This window comes from Enoplosus armatus, chromosome 20 (genome assembly GCF_043641665.1).
Source record: "Enoplosus armatus isolate fEnoArm2 chromosome 20, fEnoArm2.hap1, whole genome shotgun sequence".
In the NCBI taxonomy this organism is placed as follows: Eukaryota; Metazoa; Chordata; class Actinopteri; order Centrarchiformes; family Enoplosidae; genus Enoplosus; species Enoplosus armatus.
Window position 1 is genome coordinate 10,872,886 of NC_092199.1, and position 24,087 is coordinate 10,896,972.

The window sequence follows — 24,087 nt, forward strand, 5'->3', positions numbered from 1 at the left end:
CATCGGCAGTTACAGAGTCTGATGGCTGCAGCACCTTCGACACACCTGTTGGCTCGTAAAAACATTAAGAGACATCACACACACCTCGCTGCCCCCATCAAGATAATGACCCTTCTCTCAGCGGGGCGTTAACACCTCCACTTCCTCTCAGTCCCCACTCGCTTTTATCCCCCCCCAACACACACACACACATACATATACATGCACACACAAATGGAGAAGGAAAACAACAACTAGAACAACATTGATACTTTGCTCCTGTAAAGTGACTGCAGCTGTCACTCTTTATATTGGCAGAAATGTCAGGTAGATTTGGGCCCCAGTTTGCCTTTACATAAAAGCATTTTCAGAGTGTTTTCTTCTTCCCTTTTTTAAGTATTGATCCTTACATGCTGATCCTCACACTGATAAAGCCACACAGTTTAAGGCTCTGCTCATGATGTAACAGTAATCCTCTGCTAAAGAGCCTCTATGGTCTGCTGACAAGTCCTCCAAAAAAGCATCCAAAAGCAGCAGATTACCGTCGCTAGTTCTTGCATATTAAAATCTCTTATGAGAGTTTGTTGTAACCATTGTCAGTTCAAGGAATTCAAGTTTAAGCGACAAAAGCAGAATGGGAAACTAGTTGAGAACAGCTACTAAATTAACAACCACAAAATAATAAAAAGGAAGACTATTCTTTTGTCCTGTTGCAACTGGATTGCACACATGAGATTGTGTTTTCTCTTAAACCACTCTTAAAGTTAGACACTTATTTCGTCATATCAAATGGTGTAATGTAACTCTGTACATTTACTAGCAAGTATCGAAGTACAATTTTCAAGTATTTCCATTTAAGCTACTATATTCTTCTACTCCACTACATTTCAGAGGGCAATAATATACTTTGTATGAGTATATGAGCAGATTATAAAATATAGGTTAAACCACCAAACGGTGTACAAACTCAGATGCTGCAGAAATGTTAATGCATAAGAATCCATTAATATAATAGATATTAATATAACACCAACAGGAGAGACTTAGCTGCATAATGAGTACTTTTACTTGAAGTACATTTTTCTCATAATACTATTTTTATTGCTACATGTACTCAAGTGAAGGATCTGAATATGCCCAACTCATACTAACTAACTGACTGTCTGGCACCACCAACAGAGGCTTGTCTGTGTGGTCTACATTGTGTGTTTTATTGTGTTTTAGCTGGAGATCCTGTCTGCTCACCAAACATCCCTCACAACACAGCAGCATTTACGTTGAATCGATTCAATCATTTTAGTTGAATATTCCTGGAAATGCTTCCCCAGAATCAGCTGTAATACTGAACTCACACATGAATTCAAACTTGTAGACACTCGTGTTTGTGTTGTGGCCAAATTGTAGCCATCGGCCAAACTGCCTTCCTCTTCCACCTTCATTCAAGGCCTGACTCCCTGCTGAGAACGCCTGATAGACAGACTGCTGAGAGGAAGAAACATGTCATCAAGTCGTCAAACAGCCGCAGGGGACCTGCCAGTAAACTACTAGATTTCTATGTATGTAAGAGGCATTTTAAATTTGTGTAGCGTTTCCCAGAATTATTAAATTAATCACAGAAAATCTGGAACCTAAGATTACAAACGGCCGTTATTTGTTTTACATCCCACACACACACACACACATACTGTAACATCATAATAATGACTAAAACTGAAGATTAGTATGTTTAACGGATTCATTAGAGCCAGTTTTTCCTGGCATGCAGTGGTGGAAGAAGTATTCAGATCCTATATCAACACCACAATGTAAAAATACTATAAGTTATTAGTTAAAATCCAGTAAAAGTACAGAAGTATTGCAACAAAATTACATAAAAGTAACAAGAATAAAAGTACTATGAGTATTATATTATTTAACTGTTGATACATTCATGTGTAAGCAACATGTTGCTGGTTGAGGTGGATCAAATTTGAACTACTTTATATAGTTTGGAAAGTTTAACTTAATGCAATACATCATATTTTATAAGCTGATTGTATGTCTTGTATGTAAAATGCTGCAAAGTATCAAGTAACAAGTAAGTAAAATAACTGTAGTGAAGTGAAAAAAACACAAAATTTGACTCTGAAATGTAGTGAAGAGGAGTTATAAAGTGCCATAAAATGAAAATACTCAAGTTCAAATAACTGAAAACAAAGGTACCTATTCTAACTCTGCTGACACGAAATAACACAAATAGTATTAATTGTTCTAGCAGTAACTGAAGTAAACCCTCTCATCACCTCTCGATATGACCAGTGTTGTTTGTGTTTGTGGGGCAGGGACAGAAGGCATGATGGGGGCATAGTGTGGAGAGCTGAGTAAAAAAAGGAGCCATTTGGCCTCATGTGTGAAGCTCCACACACCTATTTAACAGAGCAAGTCACTGCTGTGGGCACATGTAGCAAAGGACAGCAGAGGGATAGGAACGGAAACAGAGGAACATTTGTAAGAAGAGGTTTGATATTGATATCACCTAGTTATAAATCTGTACAAGGAAACAGAGAAGGTGGCGTTGAAGAGTGAAATGTTACTTTGCAGCAAGTGAGGAGGACGCGTAAAGGGACAAACACATACAATTACGATGCTGAGCGTGGAGATGTACCCCAGTTTGACTCTGGGACCACAGAGGATCGGAGACTGCTTTTACAGAGGTGAGGGGAAGTGTGATGCTTTCAAAATCTTGAATGTTTATCCAAGATTTTAATGGTGAACTTTTGAAAGCTAACTCAGGATTGATAATCCATAGTGAATAATCAAAATACTAACAAATATTATAACATTAAACAATTTTAAATGATCAAAATAGAAGAAATAATCCACTGTGGCAGGAGAAAGAAATGGGAAAATGCTACTATCAAAACCATCTTACATATAAAAAGGGTTTAACAGAGATTCAGATGTTTACTTATTTAGTCTATTAGCAGCCAAATCTATTTTTTAAGTAACTGAGCATTCATTGGTTCGTACTTACAGGTACACAGCCAATATATGCACCTGTATTTGCTTTATTCATATATTTGTGCGCTGTACCGCAGACCAGCAGGCTCCAGCCCACATGCCGTTGTTCCCTCCCGCCTGTGACGTGGCGGCCAAAGCCCTGCCCCCGAGGCTGCTGGCCCCTCCCCCTGTGCCCAACGAGGGTGCCACCAAAACCCCAAAAGATGAGGTGAGGATGGAGCTGGAGAACGCATCCTTATGGAAGCAGTTCAGCTCAGTGGGCACGGAGATGATCATCACAAAGAAGGGCAGGTGAGAGAAAACAGTGCACTGACCTTTGACCCCACTCTCTGCCTTCCCGTAACTTACAACATCTTTTCTTCTGTGTCTTCTTATCCCTGCTCTCAACATTATCTGCTACTGTGTAGTTTAAAGTACTGGATAAAATGCACCCTTAAATAGCCCCTGAATGAATACACGAGATGAACAAGCTGCCAATAAGAGAACCTACTAAAAAGTGAGCTTTGTCCACTGTCCCTCCTTCTCTTAGGCGGATGTTCCCCGGGCTGAGGTTAAAGCTCTCGGGCCTGAACCCATCTCTCCGTTACATCCTCCTCCTGGACATCATCCCGGCGGACAACTCCCGCTATCGCTTCCAAGGTGGTGGCTGGCAGGCTGTTGGCGGGGCTGAGGCGAGGCTACCAGACAGGGTTTTCATCCACCCAGACTCGCCTGCCACGGGTGCTCACTGGCAGAGCCGCACCATCTCGTTTCACTACGCCAAGCTCACCAACAACACACTGGACACGCAGGGACATGTAAGTGCAGGAGACTGACTGACTCAGCACAAACACGCACAGGTAGATTTTGTCTTTGTGGTGCCTTTTGAGTGAATCTCTTTTCTTCTATTTCCAGATAATCCTGCACTCGCTGCATCGCTACCAGCCCAGAATTCATGTAATTGAAGCCAGAGACGTGCTGAGGTGGGGCGGAGGGCAGCACTCCTTTGTTTTCCCTGAGACCCAGTTTATCACAGTCACTGCCTACCAGAACAACAAGGTAGTCACAGTGTCCTGGCCATATTTCTCTGAGAAATACTAGATTGCAAATAATAGATTCAATACAAAAATGAGAGCAAAGAACAGATACAGAGAGAACATAAACCAACTGTAAACCGTTTTTTGTTGTTTTCAGATCACTGAGCTGAAGATCAACTCCAACCCCTTTGCTAAAGGCTTCCGAGAGGACGGCATGAACAGCAAAAAGTAATTCACAACAAATTCCCACACAGACACACACACGCTTACAGATGCATACACTTCACATCGTTGCAAACACATTGTGGAGGATTTAAACTCCTTTTCTTTTTCTCTGCAGACAAAGAGATGCAAGACAGAAGCGCAAAATATCTGACTTGACAGAAACCTTGGATATCGGTAAGTGGGATAACCAGACTTACGCCACTTTACGTATAACTGTCACTTCCTTCATTTCCTTGAATTACCTTATCCTGAAACACTGCTCTGTCTGTCCCTCTCAGTGAACTGTGATCCATGCGACTCTTCTGAGCTTCTGCCGCAGCCCATAACCACCACCACCACCAGCACAGACCTGCAGGCCCTCGCTCTGTCCTCTCTGCCCCCACTGCCCGACCCCTCCTGTGGGTTCAGGCCACAAGAGGCCTCCTACCAGGACACGCTGGTCCCGCAGCAGGCACTAGACCTCGGCCAGGCATTCATGGCATCCCAAATGTCTGATATCAGCATCTCCATGGCCAATGGGATGCAGGACACGCCGGGAAGTGAGGGGGCAAATAGTATGATTGAAAGGTAGGTGTGCCGAAAGAGAGGAATTCTCTCATGTGTGGATGTTCTTAAATGTATCTGATTATTACTGTTTAAGGGATATGTGGAGATTCATATATATGAAGAGTGTTAATGCTCTAACACCTTGTCTGATTTAGTCACCTTTGCACAGAGTCAGGCTAGCTGTTTCCCCGTTTCCAGTCTTTTTGCTAAGCTAAGCTAAGCTAAGCTAAATGCCTCCAGCTTCATATTTAGCATCTAACTCTCAGCAAGGAGGCAAAGCGTACTTCCCAAAATGTAAAACTATTCCTTTAATAATCATTTAATCTATAAAATGTCAGAAGTGAAGGGACATCTTAAAATCGTCACACTGTCCTTGTTGCTTGAAATTTAATTGATTATCAAAATTGTTGTCCATACATTTTTTGATCAACGAATTAATCAAGCAACTAGTCTTTGCAGCACTAAAATAGATTTCTGTTATCTCTTTTTCTCCTCCACAGATCAGACACTACAGCTTACACCTCCACCTTCCCTGCTGCTCAGGCCAACTCCTCTTTCCCCTCAGCTCCTCTCCCTCAGTCATCCCCCTCCTTCTCCTCCCTCCCCATCACAGTCGCCGACTCTTCAGACACATCCGATCCTCAGCCCTCCATCCCTCCTATCGACTATCCCTCCATTCTCTCCACCTCCCCCACCCTCTCCTCCTCTTCCTCCACCACTCCCTCCCTGCAGCAGACCTCCTTCACCTTCCCCACTCCGCCTCCTTCTAACTCCTCCTCACCACAGCCACTCCTGTCTTCCTCCTCCTCCCCTTCTGCCAACACTTACCACACCCTCCAAGAGACAATCAGCCCCCATACACCTACAGACGCCTCTTTTCCTGCCCCACCTTCCACATTTCAGTCAGATCTGCGGGACCAAATAGCAGCTCATTCTCTGCTCACCCAGCCTAGTCAGCCACTGCAGGTTCAACCTATTACCAGTGGAAATAATGCACCCAGCGATCAAAGCTCAGCAGCATTTGTGTATCCACATATCCTTCCTCCAAATCTCGATCTGGCTCCAGTTACTGCTCAGCCTCTACCCAACCAAAACCACCCACTGGCTCCCAGTCTGCCATACTCCCTACCCACTCATGGTGCCCCCACATCTTTTGCCTTCTCCTCTGTCCCTCCACACAAGCAAAACCATTTTCAGTCATTTTCAAATGTTTCTCCCAGCTCTGCCCACCCTGCCCTGCACCTCCAAAATCTGAGCCACCAATCCCAAACTCCCTCCCTTGCTGCTGCCTTCCCTCCCCCCTCCTTCACTCATCCATCATCCTCCCTCCCTCACCCTCCTTTCCAACCCTCCTCATGCTTGGCTGTCTCCTCTTCTTTCCAGCAGTCTGTCACCTCTGCTCCCGCATTGCCACCAACAGCCCATCCTCAAAACCTGCCCAATCCCTCTACTTCCTCCTGCACATACCCTCCAGTTGAAATAGGCGCCATCCCACAATTCAATCATGCCGCCCCCTACCGCCCAGAGATGGTACTGCACCACCCGTCTCTTCTCCCACAGCTGGATCCATCACATCCCTCCAGTCTTCCCTCCTCCACCCCTCCCCCAGCCCTCTACCCTGCCTTCCCGTCCTACCCTCTCCGGCTTTGTCAGGACCCTCACTCATCTCTCTCCATCCCATTCAGGCATCTGTACAGACAACACCAGCACGGCCACGCCCACCCACAGGGGTCCTACCTGGATATGAGCACAAGACCTGTGTTTTGAAATAAAGGAACGTCAATGTTGACGAAATGTCTTGGCTTGATAGCGCTTTTAGGGGTTTTATCAATTTGTAGCATTATTTCAAGTAGCCCAATGTACTTTGAGTGTGTGTGTGTGTCTTCCCAATAATTCAGCTGATAAACAGATTAATGAAATTGAACCCAATTTGTAAATAGCTGTTGAAGATTTTCTTTTCAAATATCCATTCCAGTGTGAAAAATAAAAAAAAAGTCTCATGTTCCAGGCTTTTGTGTTTCAATTCTTTTCAAGTGAAACGCTGAACATGCTAAAAGTGACTGTAGAGAATAAAGATGGGGTCTGTTTTTGCTAGCATGTAGATCTTTGGATCACTTGTCAAAGACATCACTGCAACAGTTGTCTGTTAAAGGAACACTTTGACATTTTTGACCTCGACCTTTCATTTCTGATCTTTTAGAAATTACTTGAATACGATTACTTGAATATCTCCGGAGCCTCCAACCCTATAATGTTGAATGACAGCATTATCATCATTTTGTAATGATAAACTATTACTGTTTTCATGCCTGGTTGGTCAGCAGTGCCAGCATGGCAAAAAGTATTTGAGTGGTTAGAGGACTTTCAGTCTGTCAGGTCAGAGACACATGACAAGGATGGCGGTGGGCAGCAGTTAATCATTTCCTCTCCTGGCTGCTTTGCTTGATCTTTTTGGGAAAATATTTTTTAACTCAACCCCCCCTCAAAATATAAGTGACCTCTCTGTTTGTTACGTGACCTCTTTTCTCACGGAGGGATTTTTCTATTCAAGAGTTCTTAACTTAATGGTTATGGCATTTTATATGCGCATTCACAAAAGCTTGTACAGAAAATTGTAACGTTCCTAATTGCAACATCCCTAATGGATCACAACATTACTGTAGCTATCATTATAAATGCAGTAAGTTGAATCCTGCTACTTGTATTTGACCCACTTTGACTGGACTACCATCTGAATCCCTAATCAAAGCATAGCGTAGCCAAATTTATTCCAAAGGGAAAATAAAAGCCAGATCCAACATGACAAATGTTTTTATACATGACAAAAAGTGAGCTCTTAATGTCCATTTTATTGATTGTCAAACTGAGGGAACGCTTGTGGGATGATGCTAAGGGTCAACTTGATGTTTACTCAAATTTCCAAGTTGTCACTTATTAACCAGTGGGTAAGCCAAAAGATGATGTATTTTACTGTTGCACGCCCAAAACCCTCAAACCCTCAGACCTGCTTAGCTTGTCATCATTTAGGTCTTCTGACTGTCACTTTTAGGAAGGAGGGTAAGGTGTTTCTACTGACTTCTTTCTTTTGCATTATTATTATTGTCAATTTCAGATGCATTTGTTACTTTTGCTGTAGCAGACACCTAACTTTTGCTAACTGATCTCCTTAAAGCTGTTTTATTTTTTGCTTTGTTTTAAAAAAGAAACATTTTTTCCTATAATTGACGCAAACACTGCTGCTATGCTTCTCTTCTCCTCTTCCAACAGGTTCTGACATGAGAGGACATCACTTCCTCCTGAGCTGACCACTCAGGCTCTGATAATGTCTCTCTGACACTCTGGATCATTGTATTTCTGCACGTCAGGTGTTTCTACTGACTTCTTTCTTGTCACATACATGTCAGATACAGCTTCCTCAGCGAGCAGACGGCACACACTTCAAAACTACAACAAAGGAATATTTCTACAAATCACAAACAGGCACACACACTTTTCCCGGGATGACGATGTGCTCTCGTTTGCGTCCCTCGCTCCCTCACCTCTTGTCGCTGAGGCTGCTGGGTACTGCAGCCTCCAGGACTGTGGTGGTCAAGCAGCCTGACGTTCACTCAGCGACTCTGGCCTTCGAGGATCCCAGCGCCTTCAGGGTGAAGAGTTTCGGTGAGCTGCTTCGTGCTCTGGGCATCTTCCGCCTCTGCTCCTTCCCTGTGCTGGTGAACAACTGTGGGAAGGTAAGACTGAGTGAGGCACTGGCAGAGAGAGCTTATTCTTTTCTTTGTCAATCTTTGACACACCTTTGTTGTCTGCTTCACCTCCTTCTCCTCTACTTCTCTTCAGCTGATGTCGGTGGCCCGCACCCTCCTGGGGAGGAGGGGGTTTTCCTTGCTGCTGCGGCCCACCGTCTATGCCCAGTTTGTGGCCGGGGAGAATGAGAATGAGATCTCTCAGTCCATGGAGAAGATGAGCTTGCTGGGACTGAGGCCCATGCTGGCGGTACCCATTGAGGAGGATCTGGGAGAAAGCACAGGGTATGACATATTTCTAATAACTCAGTATGCCCGGATCCTTTTCATCAGGTGGATCAGTTTTAAATGAAGGGGAGGAATGAATATTTGTTTCATTTAAGTCTGATCTTGACTTTTACTTGCATTCAAATAACAGGTGAATGCACAATGACATTTCACAAAACAAATGAACAATATCACAAAATTGGACAAAACCGAAAAAGCAAAAAATCGACATTTCACAAATATAACTGGACGTTGTAACTGGAAGCTGATTATTTTGCTCAAAGAGAATTAGCTTACATTAATGTGGATTTATCACACCTTGTTTGTGGTTTGGAAATAAAGATAGGCACTAAACTGGGTGTACAATTATCACATATTGCCTAATAAATTTGGGAGATTATATTTAAAGGGATTGAATTGAGCATGTTACACCAATGCTGATTAATGATGCAAAGATACCACAAAGCAGCCAATGTATGATGTGATGTCTGGCTCTGTATCTTAAGTAAAGCACATGAGGCTGAAAGTTAAAAGACCTCTCCCCCAGTTTGACATATTGCACCTCACTTCTGCTGGAAACACACATCTCTACACTGCTGTTGAAAAATGACGTACATTAAAGCCTTATGTTGCTTTTCGTCACCACCAGAGAGAAGAGATATGACGACAACATGGAGGCCATGTTGGAATGTGTGCGAATGTCCCACAGCAACGCCTGGAGCAAAGACCCGATGATGCAGCTGAAGATCACGGCCCTGCTCAGCCCGGAGCTGTGTGTAAGGCAACGCTTTCCATCGCAGTGACCAGTCGTAATGTTTTCAGGAAATGGCTTTACATTACTGTAAATTAGATGTCATCACGCATAAAATGTGAAGAAAGACATTTTTAATGAACTTTCAAATGCTCGTTCTTCAACAGAGGGGAACCTTTAGCATTAGATTTACCAGGATATAATAATAAGGATAATCATTTTCTGAGCATTTTGGTTACAAGGAAAAACATTTGTGAATTTTCCAATTTCCATTTTTTCGGTCTTATGAGAACCCTGACACACTGTGTGGTGGACCGGAGACAAACAGTGGCTGAATGTAGCTCAAATACGTGGGAAAAAAAGATAAGAGTACACATTTTAGTGTTTGATGTGTCCACAGCTGTTCGTAGCCCCCCTTCCCCATACATTTCCCACTCACTGATGTGTCTGTACTGCTTTCATCAAGGTGAAACTCACAACCCTGATCGCTCAACAACCGTACGACGTGAACCTCCTTGTCAGAGCTATGGATGGAGAGGTACGTCCCCAGTACGCCGAAATAACCCAGTTCGTGAGATGTCCTCCTTTCCCCAGTTCATATATACATTTACAGTGTTGGTGAGGGTGATTCTGTTAAATGAAATGTTTAATGACCTCTGACCTTTGCCTCTTGCAGCCAATCAGCTTCCCTGGTTTAGATGAAAGTGAAGTTGCCCATCTCCTCTGTGGCCTGCAGAGACTCAACAAAATAGCAGAGGTACAGATGTGAAGGACCATGGGATATTTATATAACATGGGAAAACTGCATTAAAGTGATATTGTTTTGGAATTCTGAATCACTACTTTGCATTTTAAACAGTTGAAAACTTCACTATGTTTAGTTTTAATGCAGTAATGCTAATAAGTCCAGTTACACATTTGCTATAAAGATTGATTGTGTTTTTTTAGGCAAGTGTAAACAAAGTCAGAGTCCTGGTCGATGCAGAGTACACCTACATGAACCCCGCCCTCTCTCTTGTCACCATGGCCATGATGAAGAAGTTTAACAAAGATGGCGCCTGGATTTGGAACACATATCAGTGTTACCTGAAGGCAAATATCTTTAATTATCATTTCATTGAAACAAATGTATGAACATTTCTTTTAACTGCGCTGAAGACTGTAGTTAATAAGACTAAGTAAGTATTTTCTTACATTATCAAATGTGTCTTTCAGGAGTCCAGGTCTCTCCTGTTAGAAGCTCTGCGTCTGTCCAAGGATGAGGGTTTCTGTCTGGGAGTCAAGCTGGTGCGAGGAGCCTACATGGACAAAGAGAGGAAGCTGGCAGAGAAAGAGGGTCGTCTGGACCCCATCCACCAGTGCTGGGAGGACACCAATGACAGGTGGATGGGAGGCCTGGGTCAACTGTGTTTGGTCAATTTTACAGATGCACCTGGATTTATGATAAAAACCATTTAGTCTGGATCAGAATCAACTCAAGTGCATTCGTTTTGTGATGGGATGATGGTTGTTGCACATAGAAACTTCTTGAAAACACACAGATCATATCTGACCGTGACTTTGACTCCCAACATATGTTCACTTGTGTCTGTGCAGCTATAACAGCTCACTGGACGTGATGCTGGAAGTCATATCCCAGAGACCTGAGCGCTACAGGATCATAGTCGCCTCTCACAACGAGGAGTCAGTGAGACGAGCCGCCGAACGGTGAGGCCACGAAAAGTGAAAATCCCATGTGAAAGTCACATTGTGGGCAACATAGGCGTCAGGAAGAAGAATGTATGGAATAATGGCTCAGCTGAGATTTTGATTCTTTTTCTTTCAACTGTCCATCCTGTGATGACAATGCCATTATACAAGTGCAATGCGATGATGCATGATGCAGCTACTGTGTGGATCATTATCAGGATTGAAGAGTTGGGGATAGACAAAGATGGAGGCTCAGTGTGTTTTGGCCAGCTGCTGGGCATGTGTGATCACGTCTCCCTCACACTGGGTGAGTTTTGCCTCAGCTGGCATTCTATACATTTACATTTTCTGCAAGATGTCCTGTGTTTTATTCAAGAACAGCTCGACATGACACATGGCCACCCAATCTCATTTAAACTGCTAAAATACACCAGCCTTCTGACAGTACCATGGAGCTGTACTGAAGGAAAGCACTGCATTTCTCTTAATTGCCTTCATTTTTCCAAAAATAATTCTGGCCTGGACTGGTGAAGATGAGTGTGTTTACTGATGGAGCACTGCAACATTTTCCCTTACCTACAGTATCTTTTGCCTTTTGAGTTTATTTGTGTGCAGTCTTCTACTTTTTGCCTTTCATGTCATAATGGCATCTCTCCATGTCTCTCTCCTCTTCGCTCAAGCTAAAGAGGGTTATGCTGTATACAAGTCAGTGCCGTACGGCTCAGTGGAGGACACCCTTCCCTACCTGGTGCGTCGAGCTCAGGAGAATCGCACTGTGTTGCAGGGAATCCGCAAAGAGAGGGACCTGCTGAGGCACGAGTTCTACCGGAGACTGAGTCTGAGGGGAGGCCACTAACAGCACAGAGGAAACAGAAATAAGGCCTTGGTGTGACGGAGTAAACTCACACACTCGTATTAAGATTCCCAATCAGGAAATGGTGTAGAATAAGGAAGCCACATGGGAACACTGTTGGCCAATTGAACAAAACGAAAGTTCAAATCCATGTAGATTTCTCTGGAGATATTAAGTTTGGATTACCCAGATAGCTCATATGAAAGCCATAAACATCTGTATACTAATGAAATGTGGAAATGAATGTAAACTAAGCCTGAAACTTGCAGAAGTAGTTTTGATCTGTGTATGATAAACGGAACAATGATTGCAAGAAGTGTAAGGAAATATGCATTTCAAACACAGGTAATATAGCTGCTGTTCACTACAAACTGTCAATATCTTTGTTTTATAGTAATACATGTATGAAATAGTAAATTTCATTTTTGCCTGCTGGTCTTGAGAAGCAACACTTGGACGCAGGGACCTGCGAGCTTCTGGCCAAACCACTTAAAATATAGTTAAACTGAAGTCAGAGGGATGTTCCTTGATCAGTTAACCATGTCCTGAGAATCGCCTGCCGAACAACAAAAGCTTGCTTTGACAGTTTTGAAAAGGTTCAGTGTTGACTTTGCTCTGAAGCAACAACTAATTCTTAACCAGAGTATATGACACACTGTTTACTGGTTAGTCTTTGCTGGAGTCTCACCTTTAGTGGCAGTAGTTTGAACTGTTTTTTTTACTGGTATTCATCAAACAAGAGGGAAAATGTTACATTATCTGTTTTGTTTTAAGCTTTGGTTTTATTTGCCTGTATTACATTTATATTTTTTTAAAAACTGAACTAAACAAAAACTATACGAAAGAATACACAAAACACACCGTTAGCATTATTGTTTATTTGATAAGTATAAGTCAACAATACTTAATCTGTCACCCGACTGCACTGCCACAAGCCAGCCACACTGCAAAGCCTCTATTATTCAATTTTCTATCAGCAATAAAAACCTTCAAAACTCTTCACGTTTATCCAAAGAAGCTGGCTGTACTGAAATACCACACGATGCAGTTGCAGTGAGAAGGGCTTGTTCTGTCAGCTGTTTCAGGATCAGCAGAAAGCAGTTTTAAGTCACATGAAGGAGCACAGAAACCCAGGTTGTTGGTGTTGTTATGGAATGAAGACTAGATCTGGGGGCGAGAAATCCACACAACGCAAGCTTAGTAGTCTCTTTGGTTTTGATTTCTGTAGCCGCCTCGTTGATAGCCCCCCTGGTAGCCCCCCTGGTAGCCCCCCTGGTAACCTCCCTGGTAGCCTCCCTGGTAGCCCCCCTGTTTCTGCTGGTAACCACCTTTCTGATCTGTGAACGTGCAAAGAGGAAAACACAATTATCTACGAGTATCCACACGGCAGCATTCAATCAGATGATGAAGAGCAAAAACAACTACGAATACTTTTGATTTCTGTCGTGGTTGTATAACACAACCCTTCTCCTTACCTGACATTTTAATGCATTACAAGTTAGTTACTGATTAAATGCAAACAAACTCAGTCAGTGACATAGCTAAAAGGAGCAATGAATAAACAGCCTCTGCAGAAGATCAGAGGCATGCTGGCTTGGGAAGGTCACCATGTGGTCAGACATTTTCTTTATATCCAAAGTGCAAATTCAGTGAGGCTTTACATACCTCTCTGGTAGGACTGCTTCTGTTGGTATCCACCTTTCTGATCTGTAATGCAAAGAACAACAAGTTATCATTGTTTCTAAGAAAGCACTATTGAACCGTTACAGGAATTTTAAAAGAAAGCATTCATAGCCTTTAGTGTGATTTACAGTCATTGACAAACAGGGTGGATGTGAACATCATGCAAACATACTGTATATGGCATATATGGCATACCGTGAAGCGTGTTGTCTAAACTCACCTCTGTTGAAGTAGCCTCCATAGACACCCTGTTTGAGGTCAAAGACGCGCTCGTTATTCTCCACCAAACTGCCCAGTTTCTCAGCCAGCTGCAGGGCCATGTTCTGCAGGGAGGTGGGCTCTGTGCGGTGCATCACCACGGTTTGTGTGGGCTGGTCAAGTGATGCCTGTTGGGAAGAGGACAGAAAACATTTTAAACACTTTAACGGACAAGAATGATAATCACACCAATGAAAACAAAATGTGTACATGTAAAGATGCAGTGGAAATCCCATTGGGGACATTTTGTTGCGTCTGCACTGATTAAATTCACTCCAACAGAACAGAGAAGCCATGAAACTTACCATCAGTTCTTCATTGATGATCATCTTGCTGATGATGCTGTGAACTGTGGGTATCTCCAACTCAAACATCTCAGATAGTGTCTGCATGCTGGAGGACAGACAAACATTTTAACATAATTTTACTCCAGTTAAGAGATAAAATTGAGTTTAAGCTTCACTTGATCTTTGTGGTTTGCATTAACACTTGTAGGTGGAACAACACCTGAGATCGGAGCTATTTCTGGTGAGCTAAGTGGATTCAAATTGAGGCTTCAACTCAAAGCACACTGGTCTACACAAATTGCTTTAGTAGTGACTGATGCTAGCACTGTTAAAAGTGTTGCATCTTGTGCTTACCTGATTGAGTCGTACACACTGCTGTATGTGAACAGGTAAGTCCTCAGTGACTCCTCTTGGATCTTCCTATAAAAAAGGAAACAATCAGGAATCATTAATAAAAATGAAATTACAAAGGGCAGCAAAATGAATTTATATTTGCAAATAATGATTTAATTGTCAGGACTAAATCATGGCATGATCTGAAATAATGAATGTTCACCGTCATATGAACTGATATAACGCACACTAAGTTTTGATGGATGATAACGTCATGCTAACCTGACAAGCATCTCGCGTACTCGCTGCGTCTCAGGGAACAGGTCCCAGACCTTACTGTTCATCTTCTCATTGATGATGAATGAGTGGCAGGTACGCCAGTCTCCCATCTTCATGGCCTTGCTGGCTGCCACCACATGCTCCCTCATGCTCTCTGGGGGTCCTGGAGGACAAACGGAAAGTTATCCTCTCTGGTTTCTCTATGGATTAAACATCCTGGTGTAAAGACTTGTTCGGTGACAAGTTGCGTACCCAGCAGCGGCTGTCTCTCTCCCACCCTGAGCTGGTGATGGAACTGCTTGCTGATCATCCTGCGGCGAGCATCAAACTCATGGGCGGCCATGTACGGGATTTCAAGCAGCATGGCTGACACCAGGTACACACACTCCAGCAGCTCCAGGTTGATGTGCATGTGGAATGGCACCTGTGAGGTAGTTCAAAGCAATGTTATGATGTCAACAGGTTTGTTCTTTAAATATTCCCAATGTTTGGAAGACAACACTTAGCTAACATATTAGGCTGCAACATGTGACAGCTTTACCAACATGTACATTATCACAGAAGGTGATAACCAGTGAGTCTGGTGAACACACTAAGAGTCTACTGCCACGCTAGTTTCTCTATGAGAGCTGCACTGTGGTGCTTCCAGCTATATGCTCAAAGTCTGCTTAACGTGGTCACAGTGACAATGCTAACATGCTGATGTTAAGCAGGTATGTTTGCCATGTTCTCATTATGATTGTGAACATGGTAAAAAATACCTACTTAACATGTTAGCATGCTAGTATTTGGTAATAAGCAAAAGGTATTTGGTTATAAACCAAAGCAGTGGTGGCATTTAACTTACTTGTCTTCTCTTTTCAATCTTCTCCTGCTCTGCGTTCCTCTCCTGCATGTTCCTCATGAGCAAACCCTGACCCAGGAGCTCCTTGGCACGGCCAGAGGACTGGATGTCCAACAGGGCATTGTGGGCATCTTTAATCATGCCCTGTCTGAATGCACAAATGCCAAGTTGGACCATGGTTCTGTTGTACAGGATCTAGACAAGAGAGAGAATTGGGACTTAGTGTTCGTTTAGGGTTCATTGTTCTCTTGTGTAGCTTTGTTTCTCTCTGCCTACCTGAACGGGCGGGTCAGCGTGCTGGATGTTGTCTTGCAGGTGGCTCATCAGCATCAGGTCGCGGGCCTGGTACCACCGTGAATGCAGAGCGTGGTGGTAGATGTGGCAGAGGATGGCGCAGGTACGGATACGGTCGGTGCGATCCTTGGCATAGATGAACTTGCAGAGACGGTCCATGATCACAGCACTGTCCTCCCCCTCGCTCTCCTCCTGGTCCTGTTCGGACTACACAGCAGAAAGAGAAACACGACTCAGCATGTCACATTGCAAGACACACACAAACACAAATCCGGATATGCTTCCACTTTATAACCTATACTATTTAGCCATTGTCATAGTGAAGATCTGTTGATGTCTGTCAGGAAAAGAAACTCACTTCTCTTTCTTACTAATATAGTGATTTGTCTTTCTCCCTCTCTCTCACATGGGCTGTACCACTCCTGTGCTTTTCTCACCTTGGACTCTCCCTGGAGGCCCAGGCTGCGCCGGTGGGCCTTGTAGTCAAACTTGTAGTAGGTGTGCATGATTCTGCGTAGGTAGATGCGGCAAATCTCCTCTGTGCTGCCCTTGTTCTCCATGTAGTTAAGCAGCCGGTCAATGATGCCACAAACCCGGCCCTCGTCTTTCAGATTGTCGACATATTCTGAAGGATGAGCGGAGAAGAAAGCAATGAGCTACTAGTAAAGGAACGCACTTCAGGAATTCTTGCGACAACATCTTTTTCAAATAAGCTACAATTTACTTTCACATCTAAAATTAAATACTCACAACTAAAGAGTCTGGTTTCTGGTATACCTCACCTTGCGAGTGGGGATCAGTGTTCTGCATGATCTTGGTAAACTCTTCATCCATCCTCTCTACCAGCGTTAAGATGCATCCACGCACCCTGAATGGCTGACAAACACAAATAAAGCAATAAATATTTATTTTCATTGCAATGCTCATGCACTAGCTGGGCTTTTAAGACACAACCACAACTTAACTTAACAAACAATTTCCATGTGAGATAAAGACATACAAATGATGATGCTTCCATAAATTAAAACATTGCAGACAACAAAAACAGAAGAGAAGATGGGATACCTGCTCTGAGATGGCCAGATTCTCACTGTCCTCTGCGATGTTCTCCCCGATGAAGATGTTGTTGTGTTCAAAGAGGATGTCCAGTAGCTCGTCTATACACTCCAGGCATTTCTTCCACATATCGGGCTAAAGGGAATCAAAGTCACAACGGTTATGATCAGAGTCCAGTTTAACATATTTTGCTGCATTTAAGCATTTAAATTTCTGCTGCTTCTGAATCATTATTAACATCAAATAATAGAAGGAATTTCAATGGGTCTATTATATCAATATATAAATATGTATATTGGGTCTTTATTTTGTTTTCTACAAATCCTTGAGATTCATTTTGTAAACTTTTCCCAGGTACAAACCCTGAATTTAATAAAAACATTTCGAAAAGCAGTGGCTCCAACCTTCATGAAGGCCGCCAAATTGGGGTTGTAGTCATACAGGGAGGCGATGATGTTGAACTTAATCTTGACCAGGATACCTTGGCCCAAATTATTCTCGGCAGCGATGGCTGCCAGAGCATGGAACAGTTCAATCTGAGCAGCTCTGTCAAAGGGAGAAAAAAAGGTGTGGGGATTAGATCTGAGAAATTTAATTACAATATTTACATTCTATATATTATAATAATTTCAGCATTAACTAACATCATTAGAAGTGTTACAAGTGCAAAGCCTTTTCAACATCATTACTTGCACTTTACAACACTTAGAAAAGGACGAAATTACAGATGTGTGAGGGTAAATAAGAGGTTCCTACTCAGAAGTTAATTTGCCATTAAATGTTTCTCTATGCAACTTGTTTTTGGACATAATCTTTTCTATTAAATGGTGCTTCAGTGTATGATGCGGTGTTACCTGTCTGTGCCCTTTTTGCCTCTGGCTTGCAGGATCTCGTTCAGCTTCTTCACCACCACCGCTGTGTTGATCTCTGTGCCTTTGGCAAACATCTTGGGCTTTTCCTGATAGATTGAATAACAACATAACATAAATTTTGACATAATTTCTGTTTATTACAAGCTGCCTATACAAATGTCTGTGATGGTTTATCATGATGCTCATTACTTTGACTGAACATATCTGCCTTGAGACAAAAAAGCTACTTTCTGGTGACACTGTGCTAAAATACATTACATGGCATTGTGGCAAAGACAAATATGGCTGAGTGTACCATCTATTCTATCTTGTAGCAGTAAATTATTACCATCTCTTCCTTACCTTGACCATAGGGGCACCTCCCTTCACTTTCTCCCAGCCTCCCTCAACCTCCTCTCCTCCCTCCTCCTCAGCCTCCTCCTCCAGCCGCTCTTTCTTCTTGGGCTTCTTCTTCTTCCCGAGCTTCTTTTCGCCCGACTTATCAGGGTCCGTTCTGAAAACAGACACAGTGTGTGTGTGGTGGTGAGTATACATGATACTGTGAGAGGGAAAGCAACTGCTTGACCCTCTTTGACTTACTTGCTGGTAGGGCTGACCCTCACTATTAGTTAATCTATCCATTACATTGTTTGGTCAGTAAATGATAGTGTGAAAAATTCTGATGATCACCACCAGTGTCCAAAAGACTTCTTATTTTGTCGGACAGTCAATAGTCCAGCGTATTCAGTTTACAATGGGCAAAGGCAAGAAAAAAGGCAAAGAAAGCTCATCTGCACAATGGAGAAGATGCAACTTGTCAGAAAATTAATCAATACTCAGCACTACATATTTTACAAAGGAAATCCATGAAAAGTATCCATGACGTTTTGCTATGTGTTGCTTTGTCACATTTTGTTTGTATTTTTTAAATTCACAAATATTTTCTGTCATCAACCCAAAACAAAAGATGTGGAGAGGGAGACTCACTTCTTGAGGAAGACCAAGGCCAGGGAAGAGCTCTTTCCCTCCCCGTCATCCGAGCTCTCACTGCCACTGTCCACGGTGTCTGAGCCCCAGTCTTCATCATCATCATCACTAGAAGAGGACTCATCCTGTCAGAGGGAGAAAAACCTCAGTACATTAGCTCAGGTTTTCCCCACACATTAACTCATGAGTTTGGTCTTTTGTAGCAGGTTTCTAGTCGTTCCCTCTGTAGTGCATTCCTATATGGCACGCTGGCCTCTTACCCCGGATCCCTTGGCAGACTTGAGGAACTTGCTGGCCTCTGAGGAAGGCTCAGGCTTTTTCTTTAAGAAGGACTTGGCTGACACTCCTTCATCGCCTTCCTCTGCGTCGCTGTCAGAAGACGAGCCTTGTGGAGCAAAAATCAGGATCAATTTTAGAGATGTTTGCAACAGAGTTTAGCACAGAATGAAAAGCTGCTATGTGGCAAATAATGTTAACATTTTTCTTTGAAGGTGAATAAAGACCTATAGGTGACAATGTTCAAATTGAGTTCTACTCCTGTTTGTGATCAAGTATGATCTCGATTCACAAAACTGTACCCATTTTTACACAAATAGCACTGAAAACAAGTAGGGTGACATACAGTCCGTATATGATTATGTTTTTGTAGTTTATGCAATGATGTATGTGTGCTACAGGACCCTGAAAGGCACCAAACTTTTCCTGTATGCAAACATATTTCACTTGCCTACTCAGATGTTAGAATGAACACTTTGCAGTTTATTTTCTTATACATTTTATAGATTTCTTGTGATTTAACATAAAAACATTCAACAGCACACTCACCAGAATCCCCTGGCTCCTTCTCCTCTTCTTCATCTGCAGACTCCTGTGGGTTCTAACAGAGAGACAGAAGACAATTTGAGATTTTATTTGAGATTCATGTTACACAAACAGCCTCCAACCACTGACTGCAATCCAGAAGCGTAGTTAATATCTCTTAACCAGCTACTTTTTTGTATGTTTTCAAGCATAGGACCTCTGAGAGAAAGTTTCCTAATTTACCTCCTTGTATGCAGCTATTTCCGTTTCGTAATCTCTGTTGTACTTGCGGATCTTCTGACGGAGTGTACTGAGGGCTTTTGCGTTGTTTTTGTTCATCTTCTTCTTGCCCTCTTTGTCCTCCCAAAGCTGGAAAGAAAATAATGTTAATTATTTCTATTCAACTGGAAAAGTGGGAACTGGCACATTAAGCACATCAGACAGCATTAACCAAGGTTAATATACTCTTTTGCTGCAGGCAAAGCAAAAAAACACGTTTGTAAATTACACAGTTTGTATTTTTAGAGTTGCAGTTTAACTCTGAACTACTGACCTGGTTCAGGTAGTCTTCTAAGTCAGCCAGAAGACGGATATAGAAAGGGGGAACACCCTCTTTGTCCACTATATTCTTGCTTTTGAGGAAGGCTCGACATAACTGCTCAAACTCCTCCAGACATTTGGCCATGTCACGAATCTTCATAGCATTGCGGATAGTCTTGATGAGGTTGGTCAACTCCTCAAACCTAAGATTGAAGAATGAAAGCATTCAAAACTAAAACTGACAAGACAATCTGTACAGTTTTTAAGATATGCTGTTTAAAAAGAAAAAAAGGAAGCCACACCAACCTTTTGTCTTTGGCACTGCGCACCACTCTCTTAGTGTCCTCCTCATCATCACTAAGAAGCAAAGACCTGTGAAAAAAAGATGGATGTGTTAGATTACTACAAAAAGTGGAATTTGAGTCCTGATGATAGGATTTATTGTAAATTTCACTGACTGCTTGAAATTTGTCCCGGGGGCTTTAGGGGTGATCTCATCAGCGGATGAGGACTCCTCTGACTCGCTGTCAGATCCGGTGGCAAAGAAACGAGACATTGCTGAACGAAGCTGTCAATCTGTAAAGACAAAATTACATGTTATTAGATCTTTCAGTATTTGTGCCATATGAAACCTGAACATTTAATGTTGTAGAAACAGTTTAACTTCCTATTAATCGGATAAAAATGAAGTTGAATCAAGACGTTATGGCTCAATTAAATGATGCTTCCAATTGAGCAGGTGGGTTTAAACTTCCATTACAGTTACTGCCGTTTAATAAAGCTGTAACATCACATAGCACTGCATACACACAAGTGGAAAGATGGTTAATGGAGTAGGACTGTAGAGATGATCACAATACTGTTTGTTGGTGGTAAGGTTACGATACACATAACGGGGCACAAACAACATTTACGGTGTTTATGTCAACATTTACGGTGTTTATGTCAAGCTAACGTTTGCCATTATTTGGCTAGCCAACGTTAGCTATACTGTCACTATGCAACAACAAGCCAGTAAGAAACTGGTGCTTGCTTGGGTTGCCTCAATATACGACGGTAATGCACCTTTTGAAGACTTTCAAAGCTAACGCGAATATTGTTTAAAAGGCTCATTTAGCATAATATGTAGCATTACAGTGACTGACTCAATTTTCCACAGAAGCCAATGGGGCTGCGTACAGACGCTGGTAAAGTTAGCAACCTGCGTCTGTACGTGCTATGCAACGACAACCTTCCCTTAGCGTTACCTAACGCTATCTAGCTTTGACAGATGGGTTACAAGTAGCCAATAAAGCTGAACACCAAATTGTAGTTGCAGCTACAAGTCTTACACAAAATATATTAACAAAATAAACATAATATAAACACACCGCGGCCTTTCAGTTAGCAAGCTAACGCTGATTTATATCTGATAATACAACACGAACACTAACGTGGCGCTAAGCTAACACTAGCACCAACCGAGAGGGAGCACCGGGCCTCGTCGCATGTGTAGCCGGCAAGTGTACTTCGCTAATAAATAAACGCACTTTGTTTGATTAAATGTTAAGGCAGACTCACCTACGTCCGTGTGAAAGTTATACTGTGGTGTGTCTGTCCACTTTGAATGTTTGTAAAATCCAGTTTTGCTGTACAGCGGCCACAAATAAAGGCGTGCGATAGCCTTGCCGGGTACTTGCGTCAGGAAAGGAAGTAAGTCGTAGATCGACAAAACATAGGGATGGTCTACAGCAGATCTACATACGCACAATGGCTAGAGGCTCACGGGTCATGTTATGTTGCCACCCAGCGGGTGGAAGTGTAAGTTCACCCAAAGTAAAACCATTCATCTGTTATGGGGGTCCATAACAAAGAGGGACATTTCTAACACAAATGACGATAATAAAATCCAAACACAATTAACTCTTAAGATAATTCGCAGAATATTTATTTCAAATGTCTCAGATTCATGAATAATCTAAAAATCGTAATATCATATTATAATATAGTAAAAGCAGTGTTAAATGTTAGAATATTTATTATTAAAATGCCTTTATTGAATAAAAATGTTTTACAGTGTAATAACATCATGGAATCAATAATCAGCATCTTCTTCTGGTGTACTGTACTTCAGCAGCTCTGGGGAAAAAAAGGAAAATGTAATTAATGACCCAAACACTTTTATAACAGGCAACAAAATAAATTAACATTTGGATCACAGACAAAAATGTGGGATTTTTGTATGGACACTGTTTTACAATGTAACTGCAGCTAAGTCAACCTGGGACAGAGCCCACTGTAACTCAGTACCATCAACAATGGTGCCCTGCCACCTTAAAAAAAATTCTATTTTCTCTGTATTGGGTTGAAAATGACAGAAGTATATGGTATCCATCATTCTTTATTTCACATTGAATATAACTGAAACCTTTCTTTTGCTTCAGTAGGATTCAGATCAGGACTCATAGCAGGATGCTTCAGAAGGTTACTGCTTACTTCTCATCTATTCTTGGGTGCTTTGTGATCTACGTTTTGGGTCATTATCCTGCTGGAAGACCCATGGCCTGCAACTAAGACACAGCAAGTTGAGTCTGACCTTTTTGTGTCTTTCTCTTAGAGATGTCAACACTGTTCAGGGCGAATAGTGCATTATCTGAATAAAATACAAGGGTACCAATATTTTGTGGCCACATCTGTAACTATTTGATGGTGGTACAGATAATGAAAACTCAACTCAGGGATTGTAAAAAGCACTTATATTTCTTTCATTCCACAACATTGCAGCATGTTTTCTAAATAATTTGCAATTAATTCCTTAAAATTAAACCACAGTGATGAGTCATACCTGCTTTCAGTCTCCTTATTTCTTCTGACTGACTTTTGAGTTGCTGTTCGAGCTCGACACATTTGGCACACCCTGCAATACAGTTTGAATCATTACATCACAAGGTCTCCTGCTTTTTATTTTCTGGATATGAGACTTTGATTTGCGAGAGTGACTGCTTGATTTATAACTACTCCTGCTTCCTCCAGCCAACACTATGTGGTCATTGGCGTCTTCATCAATGCAAGACCCCTTTGCACTGTCCCAGTGTAGCAATGTATACACTGGGACAAAGTTTGACTTGATAGATGTTATCATGACTGAATATATAAACTTCCGTCTTACCATGGCCTTGGGGTTTAGGTAGCAGAGCTCTATGGCTGGTTACAGGCTGTTTCAGGGCTCTGGCTCTGCTAGCAGCATTGCAAGATGTTGATGTTTCAGCAGTACTGGCTGGCACTACAGCATCTGAAAGCATATGACAAAGAGCAGGTACCAGAGCAGGTAAGTAACTCACAAAAAGAGTGAAAGAGTGTCCAGGCCACAGTCTGGCTCACTTGTTCTACATAACGGTACGATACATACAATCCCAACCTACCATCTCTTTGTGTTTTAGCTGGCAAAGATCTCTGACTGGTTGTGGGTGGTTTCAGGTTTTTGGCTCTGTTCGCAGCATCACAGGAAGATGTTGAGGCTTCAGCACTATCGGATGGTAAGAGAGCATCTGAAAGGATGAGATAAGAAGTGTGAAGCAAGTTATAGCTATTTATATGTACAATTTTAGTAATAGGTATTGTCAGTTAGCTTTTTGTACTTGTTCCATGCAAGAAAAAAACCAAAAAAGATTACAGCAACTCAGTATTTACCTATTTTCTTCTTCTTTGCTACTGGCAAAGCTTCACTTCTGCTTAAGGGGTGCTTCTTTGCTTGTGAAATCTTCGTCACAGGGTTAGTAGCTGTTGGTGTATAAAAAAGGGGATAAAAAAAAATCCAATTATATTC

The 24,087-nt window shown here is 42.3% G+C and overlaps 3 protein-coding genes and 1 long non-coding RNA gene across 4 annotated transcripts; 2 read left to right on the forward strand and 2 right to left on the reverse strand.

The window, feature by feature from the left end:
• The first annotated feature begins 2,602 nt into the window (after positions 1-2,602).
• tbx6 (T-box transcription factor 6) lies at positions 2,603-6,533 on the forward strand. The gene is made up of 8 exons (XM_070927565.1): positions 2,603-2,672; positions 3,057-3,270; positions 3,509-3,776; positions 3,874-4,017; positions 4,153-4,223; positions 4,336-4,394; positions 4,499-4,787; positions 5,267-6,533. The coding sequence occupies exons 1-8, from the start codon at positions 2,603-2,605 to the stop codon at positions 6,531-6,533; spliced, it is 2,382 nt and encodes a 793-aa protein (XP_070783666.1).
• A 1,733-nt stretch (positions 6,534-8,266) lies between these two features.
• On the forward strand, positions 8,267-12,072 carry prodh2 (proline dehydrogenase 2). Its single transcript, XM_070927474.1, has 10 exons — positions 8,267-8,497; positions 8,604-8,794; positions 9,426-9,552; positions 9,994-10,065; positions 10,204-10,284; positions 10,476-10,619; positions 10,743-10,909; positions 11,124-11,234; positions 11,435-11,523; positions 11,897-12,072. The coding sequence occupies exons 1-10, from the start codon at positions 8,267-8,269 to the stop codon at positions 12,070-12,072; spliced, it is 1,389 nt and encodes a 462-aa protein (XP_070783575.1).
• An 855-nt stretch (positions 12,073-12,927) lies between these two features.
• On the reverse strand, positions 12,928-21,964 carry eif3c (eukaryotic translation initiation factor 3, subunit C). The gene is made up of 23 exons (XM_070927151.1): positions 21,843-21,964; positions 20,741-20,858; positions 20,589-20,654; positions 20,296-20,485; positions 19,986-20,111; positions 19,767-19,818; positions 19,202-19,326; positions 18,942-19,066; positions 18,318-18,468; positions 17,958-18,061; positions 17,508-17,649; positions 17,113-17,238; positions 16,830-16,923; positions 16,485-16,672; positions 16,030-16,254; positions 15,757-15,948; positions 15,162-15,333; positions 14,913-15,072; positions 14,652-14,717; positions 14,316-14,403; positions 13,973-14,138; positions 13,735-13,776; positions 12,928-13,406 (listed from the first exon to the last, which is right to left on the reverse strand). The coding sequence occupies exons 2-23, from the start codon at positions 20,836-20,838 to the stop codon at positions 13,267-13,269; spliced, it is 2,838 nt and encodes a 945-aa protein (XP_070783252.1). The 5' UTR covers positions 20,839-20,858; positions 21,843-21,964; the 3' UTR covers positions 12,928-13,266.
• Positions 21,965-22,185: 221 nt separating this feature from the next.
• LOC139302863 (uncharacterized) lies at positions 22,186-23,768 on the reverse strand. Its single transcript, XR_011598929.1, has 4 exons — positions 23,684-23,768; positions 23,431-23,553; positions 23,107-23,178; positions 22,186-22,400 (listed from the first exon to the last, which is right to left on the reverse strand). It is a non-coding gene; the product is annotated as an uncharacterized lncRNA (long non-coding RNA).
• Between the last annotated feature and the right edge of the window lie 319 nt (positions 23,769-24,087).